This window comes from Cygnus olor, chromosome 1, assembly GCF_009769625.2.
Source record: "Cygnus olor isolate bCygOlo1 chromosome 1, bCygOlo1.pri.v2, whole genome shotgun sequence".
NCBI classification, from domain to species: Eukaryota; Metazoa; Chordata; class Aves; order Anseriformes; family Anatidae; genus Cygnus; species Cygnus olor.
The window spans coordinates 58,667,991-58,684,945 of NC_049169.1; the positions used below are offsets into that span (position 1 = coordinate 58,667,991).

The following is a 16,955-nucleotide window of genomic DNA, read 5'->3' on the forward strand; positions in this document are numbered from 1 at the left end:
CAGGAAGGTGACGCTTCAGAGCTCCACCGATCCGCCTGCTGCACCTCCGCAGCTGTGCAATTCAGCGATCGTAAGCAGGATGCATGGAGAGATCTGTTACATCCCTCTAGAAAACAAAGCCCTTTGATGCATTTACATCTCAGCCTCCCATGACTTTTTCAGAGGTTGTTGGAGGTGAAGCCGCAGATCTCACACTGCTTCTTTTTCAGGCTCTCTCCATTTTTAATAAGCACACGACCTGGCTTGCCATTACTTTCTTGACACAACAGATTTTTTCTATGTTCTCATTAAAAGCAATACTGCCTGTTATAAACTCAGAACAAGTCATTGAGCTCTCTTTAGCAGCAGACAGACAAATATCTTTTCCTTTGCCTGGTCTGTTTTTGCAGTGGTTGACTGAAGATAAACAAATAAATGAGAGCATAATTTTCAGAGATGAGTCTCTCCTCTCTATCTGCTTCGCCATCAACTGTCCGCCCTCGTTCTCCCACTGGCTGGCTGCACTTTGTGATAAAGCCACGATCATAAACCTGCAGAGTACCCCATGTAAAAATATTCTAGTCTTTGTAAGATAAAGTGGTAGGAATGGGAGAAGGAGACTGAGCAGAGTTAAAGGCATTAGACTGAGCAGGAGACCTCGGGGCTGGAGGAAACGGGGAGGAGAAGGAGGAGGAAAGGCAGGATGACAGGAGTACATCTTGGCAAAGAGACAACCAGCCCCCCCCTGCACACAGCTGTGAACTTGAGGACAGTTTACGAAGCCATGTTTACATGACACAAAGTAGACAAGTCCAGCTGCACAGAGAGCAGCCAGATCGCGCCTCCCCTGCGGGCGCACACTTGCTTCACCCCGGGGTTACCGAGGGAGCGCCCCAGCTCCGCATGTGGCGCGAGCCAGCCCAGCGAGGCCATGAGGTAGCTGGGTGTGAGATGGCTGGGCCTCTCGTGACACCAGCGCACCCAACGCAAAGCTTTCTGCGGTCTAAGAGTTTCTCTCAGACATACAGACAAGCACATGTTTGTATATCCAGCTTTTAGCATTACCCCAAAGCCCCTGAGTGCTCAATGGAGGCCAAGCTCTCCCTGGGCAAGTACGGGACTCATCTGCTCAGTGACAGTGTGTCCATGCCTGGAAAATGCAGTGTGGAAGGATTTGTTACCAGGCTGTAAATATGTGGCATTTAACTATAGGACAGTCTACACACAGGCTTTTGTATGTCCAAAGCTATGGATGGAAAAAAAAAAAAAAGAAGGAAAAAGCCTGCGCTGTGCCTACATAAACTGCTCAGAGTAGTAATTCTTGGCCATTATTTTACAGAGTGATGTCATTGGCACAACAATCTCTTCAAGGAAGAAAGCAGCAATTGTGGAAGTACCCAGTACTGCATCTCACCTTCACCACAGGAACTTTCATTCAGTTCACATTAAGTAAGACGTTACGCTTTGGAGAAGTTCCAGCGATTTCAGCTTCTCCTTCCCAGTTCAATGAAACATTTCTTTTCTCCTTCAGCTGAGCTTATTATGAATATTTAATGGATCAAAATGAACTGAAAGCTACTACTGTGCATCTGCTCTCCAGCTTTCCATCCATCTATTGACATCAAGGCTTAGTTCCCAAAATATGACATTAACTATATTGCTATGTAAATACAACTCCTTCAACCAACATTTCATAAGTCAAATGTATGCATGGCAAAAGTCAAGCATGACTTGAATAGATGAAACTGTCCTCTCCTGGCTAAAGATATCTTTGTTACTTCAGCTCCCGCTGTCAATTCCCCACGCCAGCTTGTATGTTCATCTTCTGTCCTCTAATTGAATTAATATCCACTTCCCCTTACTCATCCCCAGATGCTTGTCCAAAATGATCTAAAAGACACAGCCCACATTTACAGGAAGGAGGGGAAAGATTTATATTAGGGCATAAGTTTGATAGCTACAGAGGCTTGCTAATTTGCCGTGCAGCCATGTAATCTCAGTGCAATTCTGGCTGCGGGAACATAGTGATTTTTTACCGCGTTTTCCTTTTAGCTCTTTGCAGAAACCACACTCAGAATAGTGTTCAGATGTGATTTAAGATTGAAAAGAAAGAAACACCCTCTCCTGGATTTTCCAGGCACCAGAAATATACATAAACTTCAGTGCACTGTAAGATTGCCAACACTCTTTGGTTTGGCTATAGTCATCTCACCACCAGGAAAAAAAAGGGGGGGTGGGAATCTTTTCAGCATCAGATTTACACCCTTCAGGATTTCCTAGTGCAACAGAATATGTGGAATGGTGAAAAGGGAGATAAAACAATGGCTGCAATTATAGCTCCCTTCTGATCCCCTGGATCAGATCTTTTAACTAAAAGTTTGGCCTCTTCAGAGCCTAGGAGTTTTGCCATCAATTTTCAAGAGATCAGGTTTCACTTTTCTCCCAAAGTTATGAATGGACAGAAGCATCTACACTGACAGCATACTGGAAAATGAGAATATGAAGACAGCGTACCCCTCCAGTGCAACTACATTATAGTCTCAGTGTGAAGGAAATATATTTTTGCCACATTTCTCCACTGAGTTTCACATTGCCCTGTAAATGTAGGAATAGTTCAAACATAAAACATCCTATCCACACTGGGATATATAACTGTTACAGGTTGGTCAAGCAACAAAGATCTTCTTGAGTGACCCCAATACAATTGCTAGTGTTGTTTTTCTACAGGAAAAAAAAAAAGACATATGTAGTATAAACATTGTTTCTGCTGTATTCGAATGCTGTATAGATATTACTTTATAAATCTCCCTTATATTTCCTTTTCGTTTTACATCTCCTCCAGATCGGTAAGAAGCAAGGTCTGAAAGCTAGTGACTAAAAGCCATTTAAGTGTGGCTGGCCCAGGTGATGACTACCTAAGCAACTGATCTTTCAAGCTGATGATTAAAGAAGAAAACAAGAAAAGCCCGGCAGCCAGCACTGACAGCATTTCCCAGTCCTAGGGGAACCCCTGTGACTTCTGCTCCCAAAGATTCAGCTCCCTGCTTCTCCTGCCCTGACCACCAGCAGCAACGGCCTGTGTCATGTTGCCCCCCCCCATCCTTCTGCTCCACTCTTTATTACTGCCGTCATGAGGGTCTGGGGATGTCAGACAAACAGGATTGACAGGGCAAGGTACAGTTTTCTTATTTTTGCAGACGAACAGACAAGCGCACATGGTCTTCACCACAGGTCTTACTCTATTGTAAGACCGTGTCACAGATCACCATGACACGACTTAATACAGAGCCTGCTATAGAGCTCAGACTTTTGCAAATAGGAAACTTACCTGGAAAATATCACTAGACAATCTGTGCTTGATTTAACTACCTACACATTTGTGCAAAAACTCTACAGCCTGCCTCCCAGCAGTACCACTCAGTTCCTTAGCACATTAGTGCCAAAATGCACAGTGGCTTCTGCAGCCACGTCCTTCAGGAGGCAATATTTTAATATTGCCTTGTCTGCAGTATTTACAGAGGAGAAATTCTGAATCTGTGTACATAATCAGAGAAGTAGATTACTGCATTTTTACTGAAGAAAGCTTTAGTAAGTTACATTACCGAGGTGAATTTATATTGTACAGACCTAAAGTCCATCAATGAACATTACAGGTCAGTTCGTAGGTCTAGAGGTGCTGCATCAGATACACTAAGTCTGTAAAAAGGAGACTTGGGGAATCTGATCTCCTGAAAATAACTGCAAATTTTAACAACTTCTTCTACTCCTCCTTAATTTTAAAGTTACATAGTAAACGAGAATTACAAGACCAGTAGAGTAGTATCTGTCTTCTCTCATTTTCATAATTATGCCTACTGGGATACTTTACGGTTTCTTAGAGAGAGAGAGAGACTGTAGCTGGGCCTCTGGGATTTACAGAGATTGTCCTGCCCTGCTGCAAGCAGTCTACAATTCTGCTGCACAGAGTTAAGAAACCTCTTTGATAACAAAGACTGCAGGAAAAAAAAATAAGCAGATGTTTAGACAAACATGGTTGCTACCCTGCACACAGTGGAGAAAGCTGCCCAGAAAATATCTGCACCAGAAATGAGCAAGAGAGGCTACACTGTAAATAATTACAAGGTCTAGACTGAGAATACTAGGATACAGCAATTTAGCCAGGGATGTTGGAGCGCTTGCTAAGTGCAGGCAGAAATCCTGCACCATCTCCGCAGGAGCAGGTGGCAGAAATCTGTGGTCATTACACCAGTTTGCGAACACAGATATTCCCCCACTGCCCCTTGCCTCCTAATTCTCCAAACTGCCACATCCCTCTGCATTTTGAGGTAGAATTATTCGTGTTTTCATCACTGGTCAAGTTGGCATAAGACTTTCAGCTGAGGAGGAAAGAAAGGAACCTAATGCAGAGAGATAGGCAGGTTCCCCGTTTGAATGCTACTTGGTTCCGAGCAAGCATTTGATTGAACCATCATGTTCATGACCAAATCAGTCTCTGATTTGGAGAGAATTAAACACAAAAAGCTTCACTGATGCTGATCGGGCACTGGATCAGAGTGCTACAGTCCAGGTTTTCTTTCCATCCGCTGCACAAGTAGGTTTAGACAATTGTCTAATAGGGAGTCCAGACATCACATACAGATGTCCAGTTCTGAAAACTGTGTTATCTTCCCCCTCCAACACATACAAGCCTTCTGTTTTTGGCCACGTCTCCTGTATTACTAAATCTTTTTTCCCATAATTGCATGCCTCCAGAAAGCCTTTATAATTAAACTCATATACTCTCAAAATAATAAAAGATGACTCAAGAACGGGAGAAATTGAAAGAGATCTCTGCTGCTTCTTTTTCTATCAGGGAAATCAGAGCTATTTTGAGTGACAACTGTACTTTTTCATTTTGTGCAAGTAATAAGTCTTCTATTAAACACAGGTGAATAAAAATTCATCTCAATGCACTGCAGTAACTTGAATGAGCTTGTCCTGACGATAATTCTGGCCTTGAGTACTGGTAGTTACTGTACATACTTGTCTGATTAATTCCTCTTGACTTACAAAGGCATCCATCATGTCTCAAGGAATGATCTATGAAGCACACTGTACCTGAAATCCTCCCCTCCCCTCCCTATGCCATTTCCCCAGCATCTAAAACAGGCTCTTATCATTTGTAATCAGTAATTAATAACAAAGCATTCTCACTAGTGCAGTTTTTTTTTTCCTAAGGTTAATGTAATATTTCATCCCAGTCCAGCTGCTGTTTTACGACTTGCAAGCACGACAGTAAGTAATGTCTTTGCATACGAAGTCATCCACAGAGTAAATCAATTACCTGTTCTTTCACCAGCAGGCATCTGCTACAGCAAGGGAGGATAATTAGATACAATATTGTTGTTTACCAACAGGATTATGTTCCCAAAGTTTGGCACTGCACATTGAATTTTCTTCCCTATGTCTCCATTCTGCATCTTTTCCATTAAGGAGTTTTTAATCTATGATCAATCAAATACTGAGACTAAGAACTGCACTTACCATGCTGTTATTATCTGCATGAATCTGCCTACAAAGATCAGCACCAACCACACAATGTACGTTTTCAGTACTAGTAAAACTTTGGGGCCACTTCTTGCCCTCATAAGGACACATGCACATCTATGACTATTCATCTCAATAGCAAAGCATCAGTAATTTCTAACCTTTTGCTTTTTAGATAAGCTGCTCTATTTCTTGTACTCCAAAGTTCACATTAGGGTATCTGTACTGCTGTCCCTGGGAGGAAATACAGCAGACAGAACATATACATATGAAAAGGGGAGAAAAGTTAGTGTATAGCACTGGTGTATAGTACTGGTGTAATCTTTCTGTCTTACTGAAATTGGAAAGTAATATTTTTCCCCTCCTCTTCACTGCTGTAGTAGTTTGGCACCTTGAGTTCTTCTTGCATGGTATAACTGATGAAGGAAGACATGTGCCTGGCTCAGGAAGCCCATGAGTTTTTGTGTGTCAGCAGATTATCATGATTTGTTTATCCTTCTTGTAGTCTGTCCTGGTCACCTGCTGACGGAGACAAAACCACAGGTAAACTGGACTTTTTGTCATACTCATTGACCTACCCTTTACTTCTTATACTTCTACAAGAAGCTGTTACACAGAGACAAACTGAAGAGTGCTCAGTACCTCAGGCTCACCAAGGGCAGAAATACGGGTTTTTAGGCATTCGAACCTTCGATTCAAAGTGCTGTAGGTAACACATACACAGAGCTCAGACCACAAAGCTCACCACAAACTTCTGTCCGGGAACAGTCACAGTCGCCCACAAAGTTATCCTAGTGAGTTGAAATCATCTTGAAGATAGGGAAGTACCAACCCAGATGAAAGTTAAGCGATGTGGGCTGAACTGGATTGATGTTTGCAGATGCTATCCAGACAGCCTGAGCCACAGATAATCATGCGGCATCTCCAAAAAAGGAGCACATGCAGCCTGAGGTGGCTGAGGATGTATAAACACTGTCTGTGAGCAGCAAGGCAGCCGCTCACTTTCTTTGCACTTGGCAGGAAGGCAGGGGAGAAAAGGAGTGGAAGTAATAAAAGAAGTGGGTCATTTTGGAACGACTGCTCCAAAACAATCCAATATAATTTCATAACAGAAAGGCAATGTGAGGTCCACAGTTCTGACTCACCAGGTTTAGCAAATCACTAAACATCCTGGCTCCAACTACCACAAAAATCAGCTACCTAGAAATGCAGCTCCTCAACAAAAAGAAATGTGTTTGAAAAGGAAAATAACAAATGGCAAACAGTTTGACCTTTGGTGAAACAGTCATGTCGACTCATGTATTAGTTAGGCAATGTCAAACTGGAAACTGAAACAAACTCATCCTTGGGATGTGTATCCTAACAGCTATAGGACTGTACCTCTGCTGTGCTCCTCACAACAGTCTAGATAGTTAGACCAGACAATGATTTCCTGGGAATTAGGTGTTAATCTTGACAACTAGAAGACAAATTCTAACTTAAAGATGCAACTATTTCCCTTTCCTTTAACATTGGGTCTATTTTGGCTTGCAATTTGCTGTAATTTGGTAGCGCTTTCATTACACCAAACAGCTCAATGCCAACCACTAATGTGTACAAGCCTCAAGTATGATGTTACCCAATTCTGAACTTCTGGTGACTCCAGCTCCATGGGCTGATCCACAATTATCTGTTATTTTTGGAGCAATGGGCCTATACTCAGTCATGCAAATTACAAGACACAGCTGTATAAGTTGTCTTCTAAGAAAAAGTTTTGCAACTATTTGTTTACCCATGTCCTTAAATTCCTGGGGTTTGGTATACCAAAAAAATATAAAAAAAATCAATATACGATGCAAGTTTATGTCACATTCCTGTAAGTCTCTTCAACTGTGTTAAGTTACATCTAGATTTTCTCTTTTGCTACTTGTTGTGTGCTGAATCCTCTTTCTTTTTCCATTACAACTATGTGGCAGAAGGAATATAGTTCTACTTAATACAGATCCAAGCTGTTTTTTTAACAAACCCATTAAAGAAATGCAGCATTTCAGCCCTCAAAATTTGGCATGGGTACCTCTGCACCTTATTAGTAAACCTCTAACTGAAGAAGAAAGAAAAAAAAATGACAACAGGGTCTTAGAGGCATGTCTGCATGTACTTGAGGACCACAGCCTGGAAATTTGCTTACTCAGTGTAAATCCAGTTCAGTTATATTGACTTTTCTTTCCCTCATGGTATATTAGTGCTCATGAAAAATCTTGCAGTAAAAGCCCTAGAGAAGAAATCTTTTGTCCACAGACAAATGCACCTCTCACTTTCTGCTCTATTACAACAGGCAAAAGCGCAAAAGCATTGTTCCTACTTTTACAATAACGGGCTTTGTTACAGACACTTAATTTGGTCCTAACTCATTGCTAACTCATAGAATCATAGAATCATTAAGGTTGGAAAAGACCTCCAAAGTCCTCCAATAAACATCTGAACAATTATGATCAGTCCACTGAAAATTTGACTGCAATTTTCTAAAATTCAGCTCCTATAAGCCATCCTTTCAGTCCATTTCATTGCTATATTAGAATTTATTGAAGCCAAATTCCTCTCTTTTCTTCTTTTTCTTTTTTCTTGTCACAATCATCCACCAAGTCTAAAAGAGATCCAAGAGACAAATGATGGCATCTGCAAACAACCTAAACAACTCCATAGAAGGAAACAAAACAGCGCAGGATCAGAGAGGCTGTTATATGTCAACACAGTAAATACCCGTAGTCAAATCCTTGGCTGGTGTAAATCAACCTTTCTCCATCTGGTTTTACGAGGGCAGTGCAACCTGATGCTGAACACAGAGTTGAAAAGTCTTACTCATATTAAACTACAGCATTTTAAATCTGAGAGATAATTATTGACACTATCTGGCATTTATTTTAATTGACAGCCATATTCCCATCTCCCCTGATAGGGAACATCCTACAACCATCTCAGAGCAGGAAGCCACATAAGCCCCCTCCCCTGCCCAACTCTCTTGGGGGTCCTGGAGACAACCACAGGAATTACATTTGCACATTACTGCCTACGTGAGGAAACCTGAAGCACATTAAATGTACACTGCACTCTGTAGCAGAGGATGGTGAGCCACAGCTGGGTACTCCTATTACTAGATCATGTTAAAAACATGCACGTGTACACATTAAATATTTAAAGTTTCCTACACTGAAAAAATTACATCTGCACCTAGCTTGTGGTAATCCAAAGCCATAGCTGCAGGGCATCTTTCAGCAGCCTAAGTATGATGTTTGAATTGTTCAGATTCCCTTGAACTACAAGGAGAGCTACAAATATCTGCTCAATCTACCACTTCTCTGAGGCAGCTAAACTAGGTGCCAAAGCGTTCCTGTGATGGCACACACACAGCCGTCAGCATCCAGGAGAAAAGTGTTGGCTCCCAACACCAGGAGTCCAACAAGTTCTTGAAAGTCAAGGGTTGAAGATCTAACTGGTATTTTAATTATCTATATCTGTAAGAGAGAGGTTTTGGCCAAAAAATCATGGATCAAAAATCAAGTCTTATCATAAAGTTATTTATTCTATTGACTTCTGAGCTGATTTTACAAATGGTAGATCATGACTGCTTCTGCAAGGAACTGCAGAGACAGATTAGGAGTCTGATCTCCCCTGCCCTCTTTACAACTGCTGGTGAACTCCTGAGGTCAAGAACTAAGAACCCCACTGCCAAAATACAGACCAGTCTCTCCTCTGCCACCTTAAGAAAGGCAAGACATTTATTCAGGCAAAAATGCAAAAAGAAATATGACCCACATATTTGAAGAAATATTCCAGGGGTCATCTCCAGTCTGTTGTTTTATGTCGGCCCCTTCTTGCTGTCTTTTCTTGTTTCTGCATGCACTTGCTTGCCTTGTTAGTTCCTACAGAACTGAGTGCAGCATGCAAAGCCCCATCCAAAAAGTGAGCAAATGCCTTCTAAAAACAAATAAAGAAACAAAACTTAAAAGTTTGATAAGAAGGGATGTCACTGAGCTGACAGAAACACTTCAGTGTGAAAAACGTCATCTGCTTAGTATGACATCAGCTGCAAGAAATGCTGCACTTACTCTAACATTGACTTTTCTGGCTGCCTCCTAAGAGAGCCCTGAAAGGCATGCTAATGCTTTACTTGGTCAGGGCATGCAGAAATGAAGGAGAGGCAGTAAGGGAGCTGCCAGATGCATCCCCTGCTTCAGGAAGCTCAGAAAACCTTTTGAGTTGGCCAAGCTTGCAAGGGCTCTGGGATTACAGCCCTTCAATGGATGGGGATGCTTCTCTCTTATGGGATGGCCATTAACAATATTAAAGGGTAAGGAGGTTTTAACTGACACACTGCAGACCCCAGAGAGAATAATTAAATGACCAGCCTCCTTTCCCTTACCTGCCTTTCTTGATCATCTGCAAAAAGTGTTTAAATCTTTCAATTTAACCTGCAAATTCTAGTATTTTTCCTTTGTAGCATTTGATTGCTCCTCTTCAGGGCTTTTACATGCACTTTCCATTTACACAACGCTAACTCTATAATGGTCAATAAAGGCCAGTATATTAGTATGATAAACTCATGTTCCCAGCCATGCACAGAATTCCAATTGAATTAGAAAGTCAGCGTATGTTCATAAAAACAACGTAATCAAGTAAATGGAGCTTTACCCCACCACGTATCAGATATCACATATCTTTAGGTTGTTGTCATTTCTTCACATAAATACTTTAAATCACTTAGATTTCATTTTGCACACTATATAGTAAGTCTCTTCATAATCAAATAGTATTTAAAACATTTACTGCCTTGTTAAATCTAACAAGTTAGATTTATTGGGATAGTCACTTTCCTTAACAGCCAATTTAGTAAAACTCAATGTATTCATTGATGTATAAATATATAATAGGCGGTTGTTAAACCTTAATAAATATGTTTAATAGTCAGCTGGCATTTTCCCTCAATGGCAGCACTTCCTCTCGGTTGCCAACAGGAAATGCTGCTCCTGAATGTGCCAATTCAACTCACATGTAGGGAATAAATTGATCCAGAGGAACAAATGGGAGCACAAATTTCAGATAACTTTCCTGCACTGCTTGTCACAAGAACTCAGATTGTTGTAGGCTCCCACCAAGACCATCAGGTGTCAAATAGTGCATAGAGTAAGGACGTGTTAGCTACTGTGCTTGTCTCGACCTCATACAAGTAATGAACCAGGACAGGAAGGGCAGCTGGCTACCACACAAATAATTTTCATATATTATTATTGCAATTTTCTGCCTTCCTGCATTTGCTGTTTCATGCACAAAACGTCACTTACTCTTGCTCTCACCCCACCCTGCCCTTCTGTGTGTTGATTGACAGATTAGATTATGAAGCCTCAGCTTGTACCTAGGAGATCTAAAGATATTATCTTAAGGCTTTTAGGTACCTAAGTAAAATACTTAAAGGAGTCTGCATCATTAGGCAACTAAAAACCTTCAAAAATCAGGCCTTTAGCTCAAACTGTAGAACTTTATGTCTCAGCTTTGCAGGTCTGAGGATTATTCCTCTAAGCAGATGGCAGCTACTGCATATAAATGATATAAAACAGACCAAAACACATTTAAGTTAAGCAAGACTGTATTTGTACTCTGAACTGGGACGTTTGATCATAGCCACAAGACACTCACCTGGGTGGGATTATACAACTCCTGGAGTGGGCTTCTGGATCCTTTCCGGCAGCAAATGTCCATCCCAAATGGATTTCTACGCATTACTGCAAGAGGAAATTGAAATTAATACAGGTTAGCAACACTGGTTAGCAGTAACCAATTGCAATGCCTACAGCAAGAAGACATTTTCTGACATATCAGGGGATTCCACAGCCAATGTTGTGTCTTAATTACTAATTTTACTTTCCCTAGAAATGATCCAAGAGCTAAATATTTGATCTACCATGGAAACTACTGAAACAAAGCTCTCTGGTTCCCGTCTTATAAAAGCTGTTATCCAACAACTTTCAGCTTGGGTGGCCCAAAAGTCTGGTACAGGCACCAAAGCCAAAACAATGTGATTTTCAATTCATTCGTGGTAGGTACCTGCTTCTCTGATCATCATGGAGCAGTTGGATTAACTCCTAGAACTGGCATCTCTGAATGGCAATGCTTGAGCCTCTCTGAGCCTAAATACAGAGGTACACAGGATCCTAATATTAAAACATGGGATTTTAAAGCTTTTGGCCTATAGCTTTGGTTTCTCCTTGAACAGACACTCAGCAGTACACGATGCATATACAATCAATTATTCCTGCACTTTCTTGCTCCAAACTATATTTTGCTCTATTCATTGCAACTGAATATTTGACTGGTCCAAAAACCAACATACACTACGGTATTCCAGTTGGAGGCAAGCAGGTTTTCAAAATAAAGACTTTGTCAAAGGGCTGATCCAGAAGCATTTCCAAGAGAAATTTTGATCTGAGCCCCAGCAGGATCCAGGATCAGAGATCACCAGTTTCAGGTTAAGCCCTCCATAGCCAGAAAAGTCTAAATAAGAAGCTATTCAGCTCCAATCACCCTCTACACCCTACAAGGGTGGAAAACAAAAGCTTGGCTGTCTTTCTGGTATCACCTGGCCCAAATCCCCCCAAAAACCACTCCTCTGCCCCCCACTTGCTCTGCTAGCTAGAGAGGGAGCATCAGGCAGGCAGATGCCCACATCAGGCATCACAGCTAGGGGAAACTTGTCTCATCAAGGTATAACTGAGATGCGAGCAGTAAAGAAGAGGGGGTCCTGCTGGGAATCCAAAGGCACTAAGCAGAGTCAGGCAGGCTTTTACCACCACTTGCCAGGTTTTTAGTAGGAAACTGCTGAAGTGTCCTGTAGTAACAGCTGTGAACTGCACCACTGACAGAAATGCTATTGCAGGTGTCAGGCCAAGCGCTAGAGAATACTGTCAAGCTGTGCTTTAAAACAGAGGGCTTGTACATGACGATAATCGATATGTCAAGTAGCATGAACCAGTGTAAAGTTTCTGTGGAGACAGAATACCGTGCGCAGCTCCACTCTGGAGACATAATAGTCTCCTTCACTCACTTCGTATCTATTTTTAAATCGAAGGTAATCATCGAATAATGTGTCGTGTCGCTTTTTCCCTGAGCAAACAAAGATTCCCTGCATCTCCTAACAGGACTCGGGCATACATGCTTAGCAAACAAACAGGCTAAATGTTTTGATTTTCTTCACAGTTCGAACAGTGATGTTGTTGGAGGCTATAATTTTCATTTACATGTTTAAATACCTGATAAGCTTCCGAGAATACTTAGACACATGGCACAGTATTGCCACAACAGCAAAGCAATCACAATGCGCCTTCATAACTGTTAACTTTAAAAACATTTAAAACTATTAAAACTTTTTTTAAAAAATAATCATGTAAGCAATGTCAGCTTCCAGAGTCTGGAAGTAGTTTTTGGAAGAAGACACTAAAGCGAGGATGTAAGACACCCTTAGAGGTTGTTCCAAATGCAGGGCTTCTGCTCTGGCACTAGGAGCAAGGCCCCGAACACCGTTCTGGTGCCCCCTCTCGCCATCACAAGAGACCTTTCCAATATGGAGCCCTCAGGTCAACAGCGAAACACGCCATTTCCACTTAAATACCAGAGCGGGGAAAGAGAGAGCGGGGAAAGCTTCAGTGTGTGCAGGTCATTGCGCTTTGATTAACCAGGATCCTGGAACACCGACTCTTTGTTCCAAAATGAAGAAGAATATTGTTCCCTAATTTACTACTTCACTTTTCATTCCCGTTAAATACAGTAAACGGTGACGAGCATAAATGTATCCCTTCCTGCTTCACTTAACCAGCAGGTATCAACACAGCAACACTTTATATGCAGCAGCAGCAGCCATAAAGATTAAATTATTTGCACAATGTGTGAGATTTGATTCCCAAACGTAAACAAGCAAACAAAAGCCGCTGTCTCCCCAGCAAAAGCTAAATACTAACAGAGAACCTTACTCATAAAAACCATTAAATCTTTTTTATGATTCTCAACATTGCTTAACTGGTTTGTTTCTTCAATAAAGCCTTGAGAACAAGACTGTGGAGCTCGCAAAGCAGCACAGCAGCTTAGCACGGTGCTTGGCTCCCCGCTCGTCGGCGGCAGCAGCAGCACGCGCTGGTGAAGCTGTACTCAGCACCTCTGTGCACACCTGGAAAATGCTCCTGCCTGGAACGTACCCATGGCATTGAAGCAAAGGGGAACATTCCTCCTTCCTGAGCAGAAATCCCACTCATGCCTTCTGTAAAATTGTCCTTAGGTGAATAACTATCATGAAGGTTTATACAGAACACTTTCTGGCACACCTATGGACAAACGCACCTCCCAGGTTTCCTGCAAACTGCTTTCTATCATCTCAGCTTCGCTGAGGCAGTGTTTTATTGTGTTAATGACACGACCTCTTTGGCCTGAATCTCATTTATAGCAATCTGCAGAAAGAAAACCGTAAGATGGGTGGAAATGGCAGTTATATTAATTTTGACTGACTCCTTCACACTACTGTGATAGTGAAAAATAAAAATCAAGCCCTTTATCTTCACCAAATCTTCTTATTAACATAGTAAATATCTAAATTTACATTTTATGGTTTGGGCTGATCTCCATCCATAATTATAGTTAATTATAATCTAATGGTAAGTGGTGCACATGCATGGCTCCCAGGACTGATTAAAAGATCCCGTTCATACACACCAAGTGTGTGAAGCAGCTGACAACAGTAGGTAATGCCTTGAATGATTAAAGAGTGGTGTTAATACTGCAACTGCAGCAGAATCAGCAGTCTCCTGAATTCAGCCAGGACTGTGGGCAACTGAATGAACTGTTAGTTTGTCGCTTAAATACAAGAGCTGTAAGGACACCTTTCTTCCCTCTTCTGGAATGATTTTCCCAAAATGCAGTCAGTCTTGGTCCATCTCACTAGAATCAGTGCAATCAATTATTCATTAATTTAATAGTAAGTGTGGACAGCACATCATCTAGGCAATAGTTTCTCAAGAAAGAAAGATAAACAGCCCTGCTGAATTGAAAGCTTATCAATATAATAATTACCTAGGTACATATACACATACATATAAATAGATAGCAGGCCTTGCATTACCTCAGAACAGAAGTATCCATGTACAACTTCTAGAAAACTGCACCTGGGCCCACCAGCATTAAGAGAAGCAATCTGTGAGTTGCATTGCACTGAGCACAAGAACACAGTGCTACCCAGTCAAAACTTCTTCTAGTGTTGCATAGAAAAAAGGCCAGAGGTTTTCCTACCATCTCAATCCATTAGATGACTACAAATTAAAATGTAGATCTTTCAAATCAAAATCACTCTTTGGAAAGGCACAGTTTCTGAGAGAAATACAGAGAGCTCGCTGGTCACCATCCAGGCCAGGCAGCCTTTGAAGCCATGGTCCAACATTTGGTGTGTTTACCAGCATCTCCTCCCCACATCCCATGGGTGCTGAACCCAACAGAGCAAGGGCAGGGTTACAAATGACACAGTGGATGCACACAGCAAGTCACCTATTAGATCTTGGCATCTTTCTAAGGGGGGTGTCACCTCTGGGTTGCACCTGCCTAAAAAAAAACTGTCTGGAATAGTGGGGGCTTAGGGAACATGAAGACAGACAAGAAGACACTATATAAAGCCTTTTGTTTTTTCCTGTGACATTTCAGAGACTGAAGATCATTCATACGGAAATATGCAAGTTTCTTCAATGCAAATTCATTCATATGCAAGTCAGGCTTAAGTTGTCACCTCCACTTGGCAGAGGGCATTTATAATGCACTTGGTCATCTACAATGACCTGGTCCCAGAAGGGCAGGTCCTTGGTATATCCACAGGATGAACAGCAGCTGGAGAAAAAACTAAAAAGAAGAATCCATATCACTGCAATTTCTGCCTCTCCCTCTCAGGAGCTACAGAGTAACTCTGAGAGGGAACATGGTAACACTTCTCTAGAGAGATCACTTGCCTGAAAGGGTATGTGAGCACTGGGACTACCTAGAGAGAAGAGAAAGGGGAAAAAAAAAATAAAAAAAAAAAACACATAGGAAACAAAACTCTTGGAGACTTGAAACCAAAAGGGCACCTTCTCACAAAGCACCAGAAGTGCAAGAGTGCAAGTGAAACCATTTCTCATAAGTCTGTGTTGGATCAAGTAACAAAGGACACTGTGCAGTACGAGCCACACAAAGTAATTGCCACTTCTTTCATTGTACTTGCAGAAATAAGTGACATTTGAAATGCTGAGGGCATGAATTCAGCAGGCACCTATACTACTACCATCCCACAATCCAGTAAATGTCAAATGCTCCCATTTCCTAGATTTCTGTAGTATAAAAGTTCCCTGCTTGCTATCTAACAACCATTTTCCTACTTGGTAATGTTTCATTTACTTTGCTTGTATTATTCTTTTTACTTCTGGGTTGCAAGACAACAAGAAATAAATGCAAAAACACTACCTCCATTTACTGCCTCACTTAACTCTCTCATAGTACAAATATTTGAGAAAAATTCCATGTTAATATTTAATATTTCATTGGTCTAAAGTACAAAGACAAAATTCCCATTGTTGAAAGCTGTTTACATAAATCATTCCACTTCTTTGGGATATAAGACATCTTGTGAGGAAAAAATGTGAAATACGGCATTGAGAGCAGTATGTTGAGACTCCTGGTGAAAATGTGATCCCATTCTTATTTTAAAGAAATAAACCATTGACAATTGCAGGCCAGGGTTAATGTTTTCCATGGAGCAACATCTTACTGACAGCAATGAGTGGGTACATAAGCCAGTATTTTCCCCTAGAGCCTTAAACAACTGGGTGAAGGCTGATCATTGACCAAACATACTCTACCCAACCAAGACAGAAAAATCAGCACAGCTTGGCCCGGGCAAGATAGTGATATCAGAACATTTTAATATGTTTAAACATGCTACTATCCTCAAACTTCCTCAATTTTTAACGCAAAGTAAGAGTGATTCAATTATACCCATTCTGAAGGCTTAGAGATTTTCTTGAACTAAAGATTTTGAAGCAGTTTGTCCTCTGATATGACCGCAAAGCAGCAGAGAAAACTATTTCTATCTGGCTACACATGATGAACACTGAAATACACATTCAAGCACTACACTGAACACCTTTCTCAGAGACACTGGGACATCCATAGCTCAACCGCAAGCATACGTCTGTAAAAGACATTATAAAACTACCATTCCACCTGTACTGGCAAGAATTATGTTCAGGACAGACTGGTCACTATTTGAATATGGACCAAGCAAGTCTCAATCTGGCAATATTTTGCACATGTAACACCCTTCAAGCACGAAGAAACTCAGAACAAAGTTGAAGTAAGTGACCCGAAGAACCACCCTTTTCCAGTTTGTCAGAGGTTCTGGACTGTATTTTTTGCAA

General features: G+C 41.3%; 1 protein-coding gene across 2 annotated transcripts in view; it reads right to left on the reverse strand.

Annotated features, from left to right (window-relative positions):
• Positions 1-16,955, reverse strand: part of CHST11 (carbohydrate sulfotransferase 11) — a 172,110-nt gene that overhangs the window by 85,123 nt on the left and 70,032 nt on the right. For both annotated transcript variants that reach the window (XM_040560272.1, XM_040560280.1), the window contains exon 2: positions 11,176-11,261. In XM_040560272.1, the coding sequence (XP_040416206.1) occupies positions 11,176-11,261 (86 nt within the window). The remainder of the gene's footprint in view (positions 1-11,175; positions 11,262-16,955) is intronic.